Genomic DNA, 16879 nt, shown 5'->3' with positions numbered 1-16879 from the left:
TTATAAAATGTGTCATGGGTTTTTATAGAGTCACTGAAATACAATACATTAACCCCATTGAAACAAAGCATATCCCTTATAGAATACCCGAATATTCGGCCTGACATATGATTTTGATATTGCATGTTTGTTTCATACTCATGCAAGTGTAGAATTACTTATCCACACCAAATAAACATAATAAAATAGGAGTAGAATACATTGAAATGGTAAACTACACCCGCTGCAACCTGGTCTCAGAGAATGTTGTATTATTCTGTACATACATTTGAGAAAAAGCCCCATTTAGTAAGAAGTTACGTTTAATATGGTATGTATTAATTTGTGGATGTCCATCATGCATTTCATATGATTTGTAACGAATTACAGCAGCTACTCTTCTTGAGGTCCACACAATGTTACAAATTTGCTAAATTTACAATATGTTACGAAATCCAATTTGTTGTGGCTAATGTTAAGGTCAGGAGTTAGGTTAAAGTGTTAAGGTTAGGGTACGGGTTAGCTAAGAGGGTTAAGGTTAGGGTTAGCTAACATGCTAAGTAGTTGCAAAATTGCTCAAAAGTAGTAAGTAGCTGAAAAGTTGCTCAAATGCTAAGGTTGTCCATGATGAGTTTCAAACATACAACCCTTGGGTTGATAGACATTCACGTTATATGCCCACCTGTAACCTTCTGTCTTATGTAACCATACCAAACATAATATAGCATACTAATTTGATTGTCCCGGAATCCCGTTTACTATGTTACTTCTAGTGTATGAGACTAGGCTGTATTTATGGCAACACGTCTTATTATGCATTATCTGTTTGTTATTAATTTCCTCCTAATGGCCTAGCCCGAAAGTAGTTTCTAGGCAGCCTCCATTGGTGTCTGAGAAAAATACAGAAAATAATATGATTTACCTTCCATGTGTGCGCTACTTTGGGTTAGTCTGACTTCTGCGATCTGGACACACCTTCCAAATAGTCCACGCCTACTGCGTCCAAAACCTTGCCACTGGGTGGGGTCGACGCCAGGATTCGCTTTAATTGGCCCCCAATGAGAAACTTAACAACTCTATGTCGCGCAGGTCCCAGTCCGACATGGGTCGAGCGATATAAATAGTGTCTTGGTGCCTTGGTGCAAGATGAGCACCGATACCCGATAGACTTGCATGTGTTTCCCTACCAGTACATGAATATAGCAAAAAGGATGCTGCAGCAAGCCCTCAAAGTGTCTGGTCGCAGTATGACCCCGCTGATCAAGTGGATGGAGAATTGGGCTGAGAGCTCAGTTGGCCGGAAGAAGATAGAGGCGGCGCACAGGGTGAAAACTCTGGAGGAAATGCCGGGACCCACCGTCGCCAAATTTGTATGGGACCTCTTCGCCAAACGGGGACTGTCCCGCCTCCACGAGCTGCAGGTAAATTATTTTGATGACTTGTTCAATTTTTAATTTAAATTCAAGACTTTCTTTCTATTAAAGCAAGACAGGCGCGTGAATGTATGGGATTAGTGTTTCATAATGTCTGATAAACAGCAATACCGTAAGGAATGTTTCATTGGCAGATTTAACTGGTCATCACACATTGTCTTGTAATAGATAGGTAATGGCATTGCTGTTGGGTGTGGCATTGTCTTGTAGGGCAGACACTCTGTCACAGCCTCTCCTTACTTGTAGGCTACTGTATAACTTAACCACCAGTGTGTAATGTAAGTGCCCAGCAATTAAAAAGCAATGAGAGGGCCAACATAAGCTATACTGTGATGACCTAAATGCACCAGACATGCAGTTGCATATGCATAGACTATGTTAGATAAATGGTATACATACATCAGTTCTTTTACACTGATAGGGCATTGAGCAGGAAAGTTCCGTAGGCCACTAGGGCACTTTTCTGTGCTTTGGGAAATACCTGCTGCCTCATAGGTGTACATGGGGAGCACATGGAGCAAAGCACAAAGCTTTCTATCACAGCTTGATGGGTGCTCCCAAAGCTTTGAAAGTATTTCTACAGATTTTGTCCATACACTTTACATCAAGCAGATTTAAAATCAAATGAAATGTAATTTAAAACATGGGCCGAATACAACAGGTTTAGACCTTAGTGAAATGCTTACTTACAGGCCCTTAACCAACATGGCAGTTTTAAGAAAAATACGTGTTAAGTAAAAAATGAATTAGTAAAAAATAAAAAATAAAATAATAATTAAACAGCAGCAGTAAAATAACAATAGCAAGGCTATATACAGGGGGTACCGGTACAGAGTCAATGTGCGGGGGCACCAGTTAGTCGAGGTAATTGAGGTAATATGTACATGTAGGTAGAGTTAAAGTGACTATGCATAGATAATAAACAGAGAGTAGCAGCAGCAGTGTAAAAGTAGCAGCAGTGCAATGCAAATAGTCTGGGTAACCATTTGATTAGCTGTTCAGGATTCTTATGGCTTGGGGGTAGAAGCTGTTAAGAAGCCTTTTGGACCGAGACTTTGCGCTCCGGTACCGCTTGCGGTGCGGTAGAGAACAGTCTATGACTAGGGTGGCTGGAGTCTTTTTTTTAGGGGCCTTCCTCTGACACCACCTGGTATAGATGTCCTGGATGGCAGGAAGCTTAGCCCCAGTGTAGTACTGGGCCGTACGCACTACCCTCTGTAGTGCCTTGCGGGCGAAGGCCCGAGCAGTTTCCATACCAGGCAGTGATGCAACCAGCCAGGATGCTCTCGATGGTGCAGCTGTAGAACTTTTTGAGGATCTGAGGACCCATGCCAAATCTTTTCAGTCAATCTTTTTCGTGCCCTCTTCACGACTGTTTTGGTGTGTTTGGACCATGATAGTTTGTTGGTGATGTGGACACCAAGGAACCTGAAGCTCCTGCTCCACACTTAATGATGGTGTTGGAGTCGTGCCTGGCCATGCGGTCGTGTGAACAGGGAGTACAAGAGGGGACTGAGCATACGCACCCCTGAGGGGCCCCCGTGTTGATGATCAGTGTGACAGATGTGTTGATGCCTACCTTTGCCACCTGGGGGGCGGCCCATCAGGAAGTCCAGGATTCAGTTGCAGAGGGAGGTGTAGTAGTCTGTAATAGTTTGCGAGCCCTGCCACATCCGACGAGCATCGGAGCCGGTGTAGTACGATTCAATCTTTATCCTGTATTGACTCTTTGCCTGTTTGATGGTTTGTTGGAGGGCAAAGCGGGATTCCTTATATGCTTCCGGGTTAGATTCCCACTCCTTGAAAGTGGCAGCTCTACCCTTTAGCTCAGTGTGGATGTTGCATGTAATCCATAGCTTCTGGTTGGGGTATGTATGTACAGTCATGTACGTACAGTCATAGAACTGTAGCTAGGTCTGCTCACAACATGTTGATGCTACATCCATAGAAATAGATTATTTCTAATTCTATGGATGGTTCCATCTCCGGTGAATCATGCCATCTATATGCGTTGTGTACTAATGTGTTGTCTTATCCCAGATTGAGGGTGTGAAGCGCTATGGGCCGATGTGGAAGGCCAGCTTCGGCCCTATCCTGACGGTGCACGTGGCAGAGCCAGCCCTGATTGAGCAAGTTCTGAGGCAGGAGGGCAAGACCCCCATCCGCTCTGACCTCTCCTCCTGGAAGGACTACAGGAAACAACGAGGTCATGGCTACGGACTGCTCACAGCGTGGGTACCATCACTCTCCTCCTCTGCTGTCTCCCCTCCCATGCTCGTCATGCTAATCTGAGCTGTTCTGACATCAGGTTCATGTGCTGTTGACAGGAAGCAGGAAAGATTAACAGAGATGAAACAAAGACTTAAAGGGATACTTCAGGATTTTGGCAATGAAGCCCTTTATCTACTTCCCTAGAGTCTGATGAACTCGTGGATACCATGTCTCTGTGTGCAGTTTGAAGGAAGTTGCTAACTGGCATTAGCACAATTGCTAACTAGCGTTTAGGGCAATGAATGGAAGTCTATGGTATCGACTTCCAGTCATTGTGCTAACACTAGTTAGCATTGGCTAGCGAAACTACCTCTAACTTCCTTCATACTGGATGCAGAGACATATAAATGGTATCCATGAGTTTGCCAAAATCCTGAAGTATCCCTTTAAGACAAAGGACTAATTGGTCTAGAAGCCAGACAAACACAGACAGAGACTCAGGAAAGAGACAGATGTCAGCCTATGATCTATTATTACCTATGGGTTATAACATAATGAGCAGGAATGTGAAAATGCTCACAGTTCAATTACAGTTCAATCAAGTAGCCTACAGTTACAGTTGGCTCAGCCTGTATAAAACATGTAAACTATTGGATGTTTCCTGTGCAAACTCATTGATGACATTATTTTTTGTTTACCTTACTTAGGATTGAAAATCGCTGGGAACTTTAAATAAATTCCCCCTGGTTTTCCAAAAAACCTGGTTGGAGGATTCGGATTTCCTGCTTATTCCCTCCTTATTACAGGAATTTTCGGGAAAGCCATGGAATTTATTGAAAGTTCTAGGAATTTTGCAACGCTAACCTTAACTCTCTTCAGTGAAGGGGAGGAGTGGCAGGCGGTGCGGACTCTCCTGGGGAAGCACATTCTACATCCAAAGGCGGTGGAGGCCTACGACACCACTCTAAATGCCGTTGTTGATGACCTCATTGCTAAGCTCCGCCGCAGCAGGCACCAGAACCCCTGCGGTCTCGTCCCGAACATCAGCAGTGAGTTCTACCTCTTCGGCCTTGAAGGTAAGACCTATTTGCACTCAACCTGTTCTCTTTGTTTTTATTTTTACTTTTACACGGTGGCATATGAGTTCAGCATCCGAGGTCAGGTGTGAGGTTATCTGAGATCAGTCCTGTAATAAGACACAAGATCAGGAAGCAACTTTATTGTATCAATGTCAATTAGCATTGTGGGCTTCTAGTTTTGTCTATTACCACCACTTACTTGTGTATGGTAGGATAGGGTATTCTGACAAGTCTATAATAGGCTTGATTGGATCTGTATTACAGAGGGAAAACAAACAAAGCCCTTCCGGAAAGCCCTTCAAACCCTTCTCACCCTTGACCTGTGCCTGTCTTCCTCTCTGCAGGGATCTCCTCAGTCTTGTTCGAGTCCAAGATTGGTTGCCTAGACCCTGTGGTTCCCACGGAGACAGAGTGTTTCATCCAGTCCATTAACACCATGTTTGTCATGACACTCCTCACCATGGCTATGCCCGCCTGGTTACACAAGCTGTTCCCCATGCCCTGGGACACTTTCTGCCAATGCTGGGACTACATTTTCCTATTCGGTGAGCTGCCATCTTTGATAGCCTCATACTATTGTTGCATATGGTGTATTTATTCCTTGTGTTATTATCATTCTATTATATATATATTTTCCCCTCTGCATTGTTGTGAAGGGCCCATAAGTAAGCATGTCACTGTTAGTCTACAACTGTTGCTTACGAAGCATGTGACAAATAAAATTGCTCCACCTGGGTTTAATTCTGTCAACTTTTTAGTACATGTCACCTTTTACATTAGATCTATTTAACTTCACTGACCTACTTATAATTATTAGATGCCCCCAGTGGTTAGTTACCCTCTACGGATCGATTTCTAGTAACTTGCTATAAATCATTCCCATTCAGTAGGACCCATAGTGTGTGTGGCTGCCTTCCATTCATCATATGTAATCCCTGTAGTAAGCTTTCCCGGAGGTCTATTTTTTATTTTCCAAGCTATACAGATTCCCTTAGTTGGACTAGAGCTCCTTCAGATCTGGGTTCAAAAACTATTTGAAATACTTCCGCTGGAATTGATTGATGATTGGTGCTTTGGAACCAATGCAAGCCCCGCCCATCTGGCATTCGTTAGGCTAAAGCAAACGCTGAAAGTATTTAAAATATTTAAAAGAGTATTTGAACCCAGATCTGAGATTTTTTACTCTGATCTGACTCCTGATCTCTCTGCTTGCAGCTAAAGGTCACATTGACCAGCGTCTGAAGGAGGAAGCGGAGAAGGTGGCACGGGGAGAGGAGGTGGAGGGGCGATATCTGACCTACTTCCTGACCCGCACAGGGCTGCCCATGAAGACGGTGTACAGCAACGTCACGGAGATGCTTCTGGCTGGGGTGGACACGGTGAAGAGAAACTCTCATGTCTTCTTCCTCTTGCATCTCTCCCTCCTCATTGTCTTCTCTGTCCTAATCGCTCCATCTTTGAGCCTGCTCTTTACTATTAGTTTATAAAATATCCAATAGTCATACATCTCCATTTCCTCTCACTCCTAGTCAAAAGTATACTATATCATTGAGTAAATCACAGCATACTACCTCTTCTTAAGCTGTAAGGAGCTCACTATTCTCTCCATCCACTGCTAGTGACCTTATGGTGAATGATCCTTCTGGCGTACTGACCTGTTGTGTTCTGTGTGTGTTCAGATCTCCAGTACCATGTCCTGGTCCCTGTACGAACTATCTCGGCACCCCGAGGTGCAGGCCTCGCTGAGGGAGGAGGTACTGGCCGTGATGGGGGGTCGGAGGGTGCCTGGGGCTGTTGACGTGGCTCGCATGCCCCTCATGAAGGCTGTGGTGAAGGAGGTGCTCAGGTAAGTGCTCATAGCTCCTCATTATGTAATTAAGGGGAGCTCATTTCATCCAATACCAATTTGAATTAACTATGTACCCCTGATTCAATCAACTACAACCAATCGATCAATCATTAGACTGATCAGTCACACTGACATTGTTATGTTTTGGCTTCTCCAGACTTTATCCTGTTATTGCGGCCAATGCCAGGGTCATCGCTGACAAAGACATCCAGGTCGGAGGCTACCTCCTCCCCAAAAACGTAAGTGTTGACTTGATGTTGAGTGCTTCTTTGTCCAAATTTTTTGAACAATCTGATGTGATATTAAGGTGGGAAGAAGGCAAACATATGTAATGGAAGGATTTTACCAAGTTTTTTTTAACTGATTCCTACCAATTCACAATTCTATCTTATCCAGACTCTGATCACCCTCTGCCACTTCGCCACATCCCGGAATGCAGCATTTTTCCCGAACCCGGATACATTCCAGCCCCATCGCTGGCTGAACAGGTACAAAGGCCACCACCCTTACGCCTCAGTGCCCTTCGGCGTGGGCAAACGCAGCTGCATCGGCCGCCGCATCGCAGAGCTGGAGGTCTACCTGGCACTGGCACGAGTGAGTAGATCTTTGGTCACTTTTACAGCTAGGCTTTGGCAGTGAGGTTCTCTGTAAATGACATATCATTTCCATAGCGTTTTTAGTCCCAGTTCATTTTCATCCTCATAGTGGACTTCCATTCTTCCAAGTACTGTACATGTGAGGGGCGCCCTCTCATTTTCTCAACCCCTCTCCTGGTCCCCTCAGATTCTGATGCAGTTTGATGTGAAGCCCGATCCAGAAGGCAGTGGTGCAGCAGTCAAACCCATGACCCGGACACTGCTGGTGCCAGAGAGCGAGATCAACCTGCAGTTCATCGAGAGATGAGCCAATGACATGCTGAACACTAGCTATGTGCATTTGACAGTGACTGACAATCCCAGTCTCTCAGAGTGAGACAAATGGGAGCACTGGGGGAGAAAGAGGGCCCAACTGAAGCTGAAACCCTGCAGGCCTCAACCCACAGACCAGGGGCCCTCAGACCCTCAGAACTCAAGCCCAGATGGTTTGGGCATAGTACTTTAATGACAAGTGATTTTCCATCTCAATACCAGGTTGATTACCCTTGCACCACTTAAACTTTGTGCTTTATTCAATAATGCTCATGAGTGCAATATCACTTATACTTACTTGTGGTTTAGATTGTAGCCAATGATATTCTCTGATAACTACATTATGTTCCTCTCACCTAACTAGACATGAATTCCAATTTTACTGATTTTATTAAATCAAGTTGCAAGTATGCATCTTGATCATAGCATGTAATGGTCAGTCCACCAAAACCAGAATCACCCCTTTAGGCAGTCTTCAAGATTAATTTATTATAGGCCTATTTATGTACAGTACCAGTAAAACATTTGGACACACCTACTCATTCAAGAGTATTTTTGTAAAAAAAAATGTTTTACTATTTTCTACATTGTAGAATAATAGTGAAGACATCAACACTATGAAATAACACATATGGAATCATGTAGTAGCCAAAAAAGTGTTAATCAAATGTTATATTTGAGATTCTTCAAAGTAGCCACCCTTTGCACACCCTAACAGCTTTGCACACTCTTGGCATTCTCTGAACCAGTTCATGAGGTAGTCACCTGGAATGCATTTCAATTAACAGGTGTTAATTTGTGGAATGTATTTTAATGCGTTTGATCCAATCAGTTGGGTTGTGACAAGGTAGGGTTGATATACAGAAGATAGCCCTATTTGGTAAAATACCAAGTCCATACTATGGCAAGAACAGCTCAAATAAGCAAAGAGAAACGACATTCCATCATTACTTTAAGACATGAAGGTCAGTCAATCCAGAAAATGTCAAGAACTTTGAAAGTTTCTCGAAGTGCAGTCAATGATGAAACTGTCTCTCATGAGGATCGCCACAGGAATACCCAGAGTTACCTCTGCTGCAGATGATATGTTCATTAGAGTTACCAGCTTCAGAAATTGCAGCCCAAATAAATGCTTCACACAGTTCCAGTAGCAGACACATCTCAACACTCTTCTGTTCAGAGGAGACTGTGTGAATCAGGCGTTCATGGACAAATTGCTACAAAGAAACCACTTATAAAGGATACCAATAAGAAGAAGAGACTTGCTTGGGCCAAGAAACACGAGCAATGGACATTAGACCGGTGTAAATCTGTCCTTTGGTCTGAACAGTCCAAATTTGAGCTTTTGGTTCCAACCGCTGTGTCTTTGTGAGACGCAGAATAGGTGAACGAATAATCTCGGCATGTGTGTTTCCCACCGTGAAGCATGGAGGAGGTGGTGATATGGTGTGAGGGTGCTTTGATGGTGACACTGTCAGTGATTTATTTAGAATTCAAGGAACACTTAACCAGCATGGCTACCACAGCATTCTGCAGCGATACGCCATCCCATCTGGTTTGCGCCATCCCATCTTAGTGGGACGATCACTTGTTTTTCAATAGGACAATGACCTAACACACCTCCAGGCTGTGTAAGGGATATTTGACCAAGAAGGAGAGTGATGGAGTGCTTCATCAGATGACCTGGCCTCCACAATCATCCGACCTCAACCCAATTGAGATGGTTTGGGATGAAGTGGACCGCAGAGTGAAGGAAAGGCAGCCAACAAGTGCTCAGCATATGTGGGAACTTCTTCAAGACTATTGGCAAAGCATTCAAGGTGAAGCTGATTGAGAGAATGTCAAGAGTGTGCAAAGCTGTCATCAAGGCAAAAAGGTGGCTACTTTGAAGAATCTCAAATATAAAATATATTTTTGGTTTTTGGTTACTACATGATTCCATGTGTGTAATTTCATTGTTTTTATGTCTTCACTATTATTCTACAATTTAGAAAATAGTACAAAAATAAAGAAAAACCCTTGAATGGAGTAGGTGTGTCCAAACTTTTGACTGGTAATGTATTATACTAGAAAATTCAACTTATGTTTACAGCTGTGTTGGTAATGCTGTTCATAACCAGAACAGTTCTAACTCATTCCTTAGCTTAGACAAACAGAAAGCAACTTATTCCTCTCTAATTTAAATCATAGATTGGCAGAGGCCAAGCCAAGCCAAACTTAAGTTGCATTTATTAATGTTTACGCATTGCTGATGAAGATGCTATAAAATGCTTATAAATATGCCGTGTACTGCCTTTAGAAGAGTGTTATTGAATTATTATTAGTTTGGACAAAACTGTGATGTTCCTATCAGAATGGTGCTCATATGGTGCTTATATAGTGCTCATTAGAGTCTTAGTGAAAAATGGCAGCTGGTGGGACTAACATGGTGCTTCCTATCCTCCCACCTGGGTTACTCTGTTTACAAACACTTTTGTCTTTTTAAAAGTCTTCTTATCTTATATGAAGTCATACTCAGTTGTACAAAACTATGTATCCTCTGTGAGTTGTCTGTATCACTTACGTCAAAAAAAATATTTGTGTGTTAGCCTTTTTTTACATCTAGAACCTGACGTGACTTGTATGATGTGGTGCTTCAAAATGCTTTTTTCTCTGTTGGCATTATAACACATTATAAAAAGGTTAAAAAATAATTTTGTAATTGTTCGCCATTAAAAGAATGTCATACATGTATGCATGGTCTTCTGTTTTCCTAGAAATGTGAAAGTCACGCTAGCTTGGGGCATATTTTCCTGTCAGGCATTCTGGTTGTAGCTTGTCTGTGGTTCAAACTGATGGGATAATATTTAGACATGAAGGCAGGTGATTCTGGGAATGCCGCTGCTGGGTATCGCTCTTCCTGTGAGACGTGTCTGTGGGGACATTCATTGTGCTACCTCCTGTACATTAGTGCTAAGTTTGCAGGTCAACAGTATGCATCACATAACCGCTCTACCCCCACATACATTCTACAAAACCCTCATCCTCCTATCTAATCTTTGGCTGCCCTGTGGATGACTGATGAGTGTGAGGGTTTTTTACAAAACCCCTGACTGTCCAAAAAGACGCCAATCACACAGGAACAAAGGTTGACTGACAGGAATCAACCCTCTAGATTAGAAGTTATGTTAAAGGGTACACTGCAGTAAGAGGTCTACTCAAGTAATGTGTTCTTGTGATGGGTATGCATCTCTTTCTGAGTAAAATACCAAACACACTTTACCTGCAATTAAACTTGCTTAACTCTCCAAAATGTTCTGGTTATGAACAGAACAATGCATTACCAACACATCTGTAAACATATGGTGCATTTTCATGTATTATACATGAATAGGCCTATAATTAATATTGAAGACTGCCTAAAGGGGTGGTTGTGGTGTTGGTGGATTGAAATACCAGAACAAAAACATCTATAGCCAGTGGCTGTTGGTCTATTGGAGGTAATAGTTCAATAATATAAATTCAGTCAGAGCTGAAATGTTTCCAAAATGGTTAATGATTCATGGGCTCTTTTTTTCTCTTTTTTTCCCCCTCTGCCAGGCAGAGGCAGCAGCAGAGGTGGGGGCCTTAGGTGTCTGTGCTGGACTTTAACAGGTGACTGACTGTAAGCAGTGTGTCTGTGCCTGTAGGTGGCTATACTGACTCAGAGGTATAGTTTGTATATTGTCTGTTGTCTGGTAAACAGACAACACATAGCAGGGTGTGTTGAAGGTGATGTGGAGGTGGGGTACATCAGTGGTATATGATTGTATAGGTGGAAAGTTAATAGCAAAAGCTGAAATTGGTAGCACAAACGATAGATTTTGATGATTGATTTAGCTTTTTCAGAGTTGCCCAATTCATTAGTGTGATTGTCCATCCTAATTTTTTGAATAAAGTTCTATACAATAAATAGTCCTTTGTGAATCTGTTGGTAAAATCAAAGATGGTTAAGTATGAAGATATGTAGAAACTGCTTCGCGATATCACGGCAACCTTGGCTAGCTCATGCCTAGAAACACATCTTCAGGTCGAAAGGTCATCTCGTGCCGAACTTCACATGTGCAGGCCATCTAATCAAAGGCATCCCTTTGATGTAAAGTTGTTTTTGATGATAATGTCAACGTATCAGTTTGTCACGTTCACGCAGTTGGACTAATAACATGTTCAGCTACTTAAGACTGGGTCAAATCTAGGTTGTGCCTTTAGATTTTGAGAAAATGAACAACTAAGGAATAATTTTTTATTTCTTTCATTGACTTCTCAAACCCCAAACTCCGGTCTACCGAGTCTCCTTCGCAAGCATTCCTGGAAGTTTCACGATGTTGGCCTCTGAGTTTAGAACCTCTGTGGTAAACCATTAAATTATATTTCTATGGGTAAAACCAGAGATATTAGGAGTATCTCTGGGAAAAAATTGTGTTTTGACTAAACCACCAGTCATCATTAATTGCACATATCCTATGAGTTCACATAGCTACTCGAACCACATAGCATGTATTTTTATCACAGAGAATCACATTGAAATAAAGTGCAAACATTTTGGGGCCAACCACTTATGTAAACAGAGAGGAAGCGCACGCACCATTGCGTGCATGCTGATTTTGTCCACCCACACCAGACGCAATCAGGGAACGCAGGTTGAAATATCAAAACGAACTCTGAACCAACTATATTAATTTGGGGACAGACTGAAAAGCAATAAACATTTCTGGCAATTTAGCTAGCTAGCTTGCTGTTGCTAGCTAATTTGTCGTGGGATATAAACACTGGGTTGCTATTTTACCTGAAATGCACAAGATCCTCTAATCCGACAAGTAATTCACAGATAAAAGGGTAAACTGAGTTAGTTTCTCGTAATCGCTCCTCCTTCAGGCTTCTTCTTCTTCGGACTTGATATGGAGGTTGGCAAACAACTTTAAGGTGCATTACCACTACCAACTTGACTGTGGACCTTAGTTCATCTTTCAATCACCCACATGGGTATATGCTCCTAAAATCCAATGAGGTGATGGGAGAGGTGGGACTTGCAGCGCATCAAGCGTCACAAATAGAACCAAGTCCTACTTTAGCGCCTGGCTATGCAAACGCACACTGACGCACACTGACGCGAGCAGTGTGGGTGCAAAAACAAATGTATACATACATGTTATTTAATCATTGAACCCACACTGCTCACGAGCGTCTGCGAACTTGGTTCTATTTGTGGCGCTTGACACGCTGCAAGTTCCGCCGCTCCCATCTCCTCATTGGTTTTTAGGAGCATATACCCACATGGGTGATTGAGACAAACTGACGTCCACACTCCAGTCCAGTTGGTAGTGCACCTTAAAGTTGATGCCAACCGCCATATAAAGTCCAAAGAAGAAGAATGTTTAATGCTTTTTGACCTGTCACCAAATTAATATAGTTGGTTCAGAGTTTGTTTTGATATTTCAACCTGCGTGTCCTGATCGCGTCTGGTGTGGGTGGACAAAATCAAAATGCGCGCGATGGCGTGTGCAGTCTGGTCACCATGTTAGGTTGTCACGAGTGCTATAACATTTTCCTTCTTTAGAAGTAGCTAGGCAGGCTAACGTTAGTTAGCAAATTAATTTGCTAGCTATCATACATTAGGCGTATATTAATAATTATATAGTTAATATAAGTAGACATACAATCATAATTGACTGTAGCACATATAAAGCAACGACAAGCTACCGGTGGCTGAAAACGGATAAACGAGGGACGAATTTCCGGGCAAGGGCAGTCCATTTAAAAATCATTCCTCCCTAGTCTCTTTTTTTTAATATATATATATATTTTATTAACAATAAATCAATACATAAAGCACATGAGGGAACATAAGCATACATAGATTACAAACAATGGACAATCGAGCTAGAGGGTACAATATCACATTACAATTACACAAGGACCTTAAGGGACATACTGTACATATACTTACAATTCAAACAGCTTTTTTGTTAGTAGAGCATTTAACCGTCTTAAAATACAATTACATTTATTTTTGTAGGGTACAAAAATGTGTTCTGTTTGTAAATGTACATTTGTGTATATGAAATTTGGCCAAAAGAATAATGAAATGAATTACATACAAATGTTTCAGCTTATTTCTATTGTATGTAAAGAATCCAAACAGTACATCTCTACACAATAGTGTCAAATCTTCATAAATGTGTTCAATTATAAACCTACTGATGTCTTGCCACAGTTTTCTTACATGCATACAATGCCAAAAAAGATGCAACACTGTTTCTGGGTGGTCATTACAAAAGGAGCAATTTGAGTTGCTGTTTTCCTTAAACTTCTTTATATAGTGGTTGGCAGGATAATATTTATGAATCATTTTAAAGGAAACTTCCTTAATTTTGTTAACAAGTAGGTATGTGTGTGGCAACATCCAAACTTTTTTCCAACAGATATTATCAATAAATCCATTCCAATAAGGCATGACATAAGGTATAATAGATACAACATTCTGCTGAAACAAGGTTCGTATCACTCTGTTGTTGAATGGACCAAAAGAGAAACAAATCTTTCCTACTGATGAGTCAACAGGGTCAATAGATGGTAGGCTCTGAGGGTCAGGTCTTGACACGTTCCTGAATAACATAGCAACACCTGAGGGAATGGCATCTAAAACAAAATAAAAATCTGTAGGTGTTACAGGGACCTTGTAAAGTGATAAGAATTCTTTATAACTGAGTAAAAGACCCTCTGCATTTACCAGTTGCCAATATTCTAAAAACAAATAAGAATTTTTATACAATATATCCCGATTATTCCATATATAATATCTGTGTGGAGAAAAATTGTGTTTATAAATTAAGGACCGTGACAAGAAAACCTGCCGATGAAAAGCAGAAAGTTTCACTGGAACTTTGTCAATATTATAATTGCAAAACAACATGAAATTAAGGCCACCAAAAGTAGAGAAGACATGATGAGGAATAAAATTCCAGATAGAAGTGGGTCTTCTTAGGAATTGTTTTATCCAATTGATCTTAAAAGTATTATTAAAATTCAGTCCACCATTCTCATAAGTGTTCATTACAATAGTTTTCCTAATTTAACGGGTACGGTTTCTCTAAAGAAAGTTGAAATGCATCTGGTCTATCTCTTTGCTTATTTTACTGTCAAGATTTAAAGATAGAGAACCATATGTTAGTCTAGAGATACCTTCGGCCTTGGTTATTAGGACTCTACCTTTTAAAGTTAAGTCCCTCTGTAGCCATTGATTTAGCTTCTTCTGGGTTTTTTTTAATAAGAGGGTTAAAATTTAGTAAGCGTTTAGACTTCTGTTCGTTTGTAATGGTTATGCCTAAATATGTAAGTTCTTCTTTTACTGGAATACCATAATATGAAGGTGTCACACAATATTTGACAGCTATGAGTTCACATTTATTAATGTTAAGATATAGACCAGACGCTCTGGATTGTATCACATTGATCGATATGAGAATTTGGTTAGCGTCTTTAAGTAAAGTGTAGTATCATCAGCCAGCTGGCTTATAATAATGTATTTACCAGCTATGGAAATACCTTGTACAGGACTATTATTTAAAGAATTTGCAAGAAGTTGGGTGATTAATAAAAACAGGTACGGAGAGATAGGATAACCTTGCCTAATTCCTCTCTTTAACTCAAATCTAGGTGAGGTGCCATATTTCCATAGAGAGTCTTAATAGCCTTACAGACAAAATCCCCAAAGTCAAGTCTCTCAAAGGAGTGGAAGAGAAACTGATGCTCTACTGTGTCAAATGCTTTATAAAAATCTAAAAAATAATATGAAGCTATCCTCAGTTATTAGGTCTGAGTAGTCAAGTATGTCTAATACTAGTCTGGCATTGTTAGAAATATGTCTGTTCCTCATGAAGCCAGACTGTGTTTCATCAATGATTGCATCCAGGACTTCTTTAATTATTTTTGAAAGTAGTAAGGCTAATATCTTATAGTCATTTTTAAGAAGACAAATTGGACGCCAGTTATCGATGAGCAGCACTTCTTTTTTAGGCTTAGGTAACAGTGTTATTAACCCCTGACTCATTGTAGGAGGGAGAATATTGTTTTTAATACTCTGTAAAAAGACTTCAAATAGGAAGGGAGCTACTTGTTCAGAAAATAATTTGTAAAATTCTGATGTAATTCCATCAACACCTGATGATTAATTGTTCTTTAGATGTTTGATAGACTCTATAATCTCTTCAACTTTGATGGGTTCATCACACTGTTTAGATTCTATATCACTGATAGACTGAACATTATTCAGTGAGTTAAAAAACATATCTGTGGATTCCTGACAATACGTAGAGCTATACAATTTTCTGTAAAAATTGCTACAGTATTTAGCGATTAATTTTTGGTAATCTGTAATAACACCATCAATGTTTAACTTATGGATAGTGTTATTTTTAGAGTGACATTTCTCAAGTCTAAAGAAATAGGATGAATTCTGTTCTCCCTCCTCAATCCATTTTTTCCTAGATCTAATAAAGGTTCCTTCTGCTTTTAATTTATATATATTATCCAGTTTATTTTGTAACTTAATTAGTTCCATCTTCTCCTCCCCCGAGAGGTCGGCTGGGGACCTCTGAGAAAGGGAAGTTATCTTAATGATCACCTTTTCCTCCTCAGCTCTTCTGGTCTTAGCAAGATTACTACCATATTTTCTAAAGTATTTGGACACCTCAATTTTAAAGAGCTCCCAGTTCTTGCAATAAGATTTTTCTTCACAAGCCCTTTCCCAAAAGTGTGAGAGCAGATGTTTAACCTCAAATGTAACTATATCATTATTTAATAATGAGCTATTTAGCTTCCAGTAGGATGCTCTACCAAGGTTAGTATCAGGGGTAAATAGCCCTATGGTCTGTGAGGGGAGTAGTACAAATATTTGTAGTAACACACTCACTATCAATACATTTGGATATAAACCAAAAATATATTCTGGATTGTCTGGAACCTGTTTTGTTACTCCAAGTGAATGATCTGTCGGCCGGAAACCTCTCTCTCCATATATCAGTAAGATCAAACTTTTCCATAAAAAGTATTAAACCCAAATTCTGATTGGTTGGCCTACCTGGGGGCCATCTATCAGTTGAATTATCTATTGTAATGTTAAAGTCCCCTCCTATCAATAATAACGAATTGGGAAATTTAGATGACCAATTAAGTATATGTTTCTCTATAGATTCAAGCAACTCATCATTCTCATGTTTGGTGTTGTACCCGTAGAAGTTTACAGTAATGAGCATAATGTCATTGTAACTCATCATTCTCATGTTTGGTGTTGAACCCGTAGAAGTTTACAGTAATGAGCGTAATGTCATTGTAACTGATCACAAGACAAATAAAGTGACCAAAGGGGTCACATTCCGAGTGTAGAATATTACCACCAAAGGT

General features: G+C 40.7%; 1 protein-coding gene across 1 annotated transcript; it reads left to right on the top strand.

Annotated features, from left to right (window-relative positions):
* The first annotated feature begins 1172 nt into the window (after positions 1 to 1172).
* Positions 1173 to 7454, top strand: LOC139369781 (25-hydroxyvitamin D-1 alpha hydroxylase, mitochondrial-like). Its single transcript, XM_071109048.1, has 9 exons — positions 1173 to 1400; positions 3453 to 3643; positions 4503 to 4699; positions 5047 to 5247; positions 5918 to 6081; positions 6382 to 6548; positions 6709 to 6790; positions 6948 to 7145; positions 7335 to 7454. The coding sequence occupies exons 1-9, from the start codon at positions 1173 to 1175 to the stop codon at positions 7452 to 7454; spliced, it is 1548 nt and encodes a 515-aa protein (XP_070965149.1).
* The last annotated feature ends 9425 nt before the right edge of the window (positions 7455 to 16879 follow it).

This window comes from Oncorhynchus clarkii, chromosome 17 (assembly GCF_045791955.1).
Source record: "Oncorhynchus clarkii lewisi isolate Uvic-CL-2024 chromosome 17, UVic_Ocla_1.0, whole genome shotgun sequence".
NCBI classification, from domain to species: Eukaryota; Metazoa; Chordata; class Actinopteri; order Salmoniformes; family Salmonidae; genus Oncorhynchus; species Oncorhynchus clarkii.
The sequence above is the reverse complement of the archived record's forward strand: the minus strand, read 5'-3'. Positions and strand labels throughout refer to the sequence as shown.

What these genes read in the sequence shown, in the direction of transcription:
- LOC139369781 (XM_071109048.1), top strand. Translation starts at nt 1,173, where the DNA reads ATGAATATAGCAAAAAGGATGCTGCAGCAAGCCCTCAAAGTGTCTGGT. An exon ending in GCTACCTCCTCCCCAAAAAC is followed by an intron (nt 6,791 to 6,947) that starts GTAAGTGTTGAC and finishes TATCTTATCCAG; the next exon opens with ACTCTGATCACCCTCTGCCA. An exon ending in TCTACCTGGCACTGGCACGA is followed by an intron (nt 7,146 to 7,334) that starts GTGAGTAGATCT and finishes TGGTCCCCTCAG; the next exon opens with ATTCTGATGCAGTTTGATGT.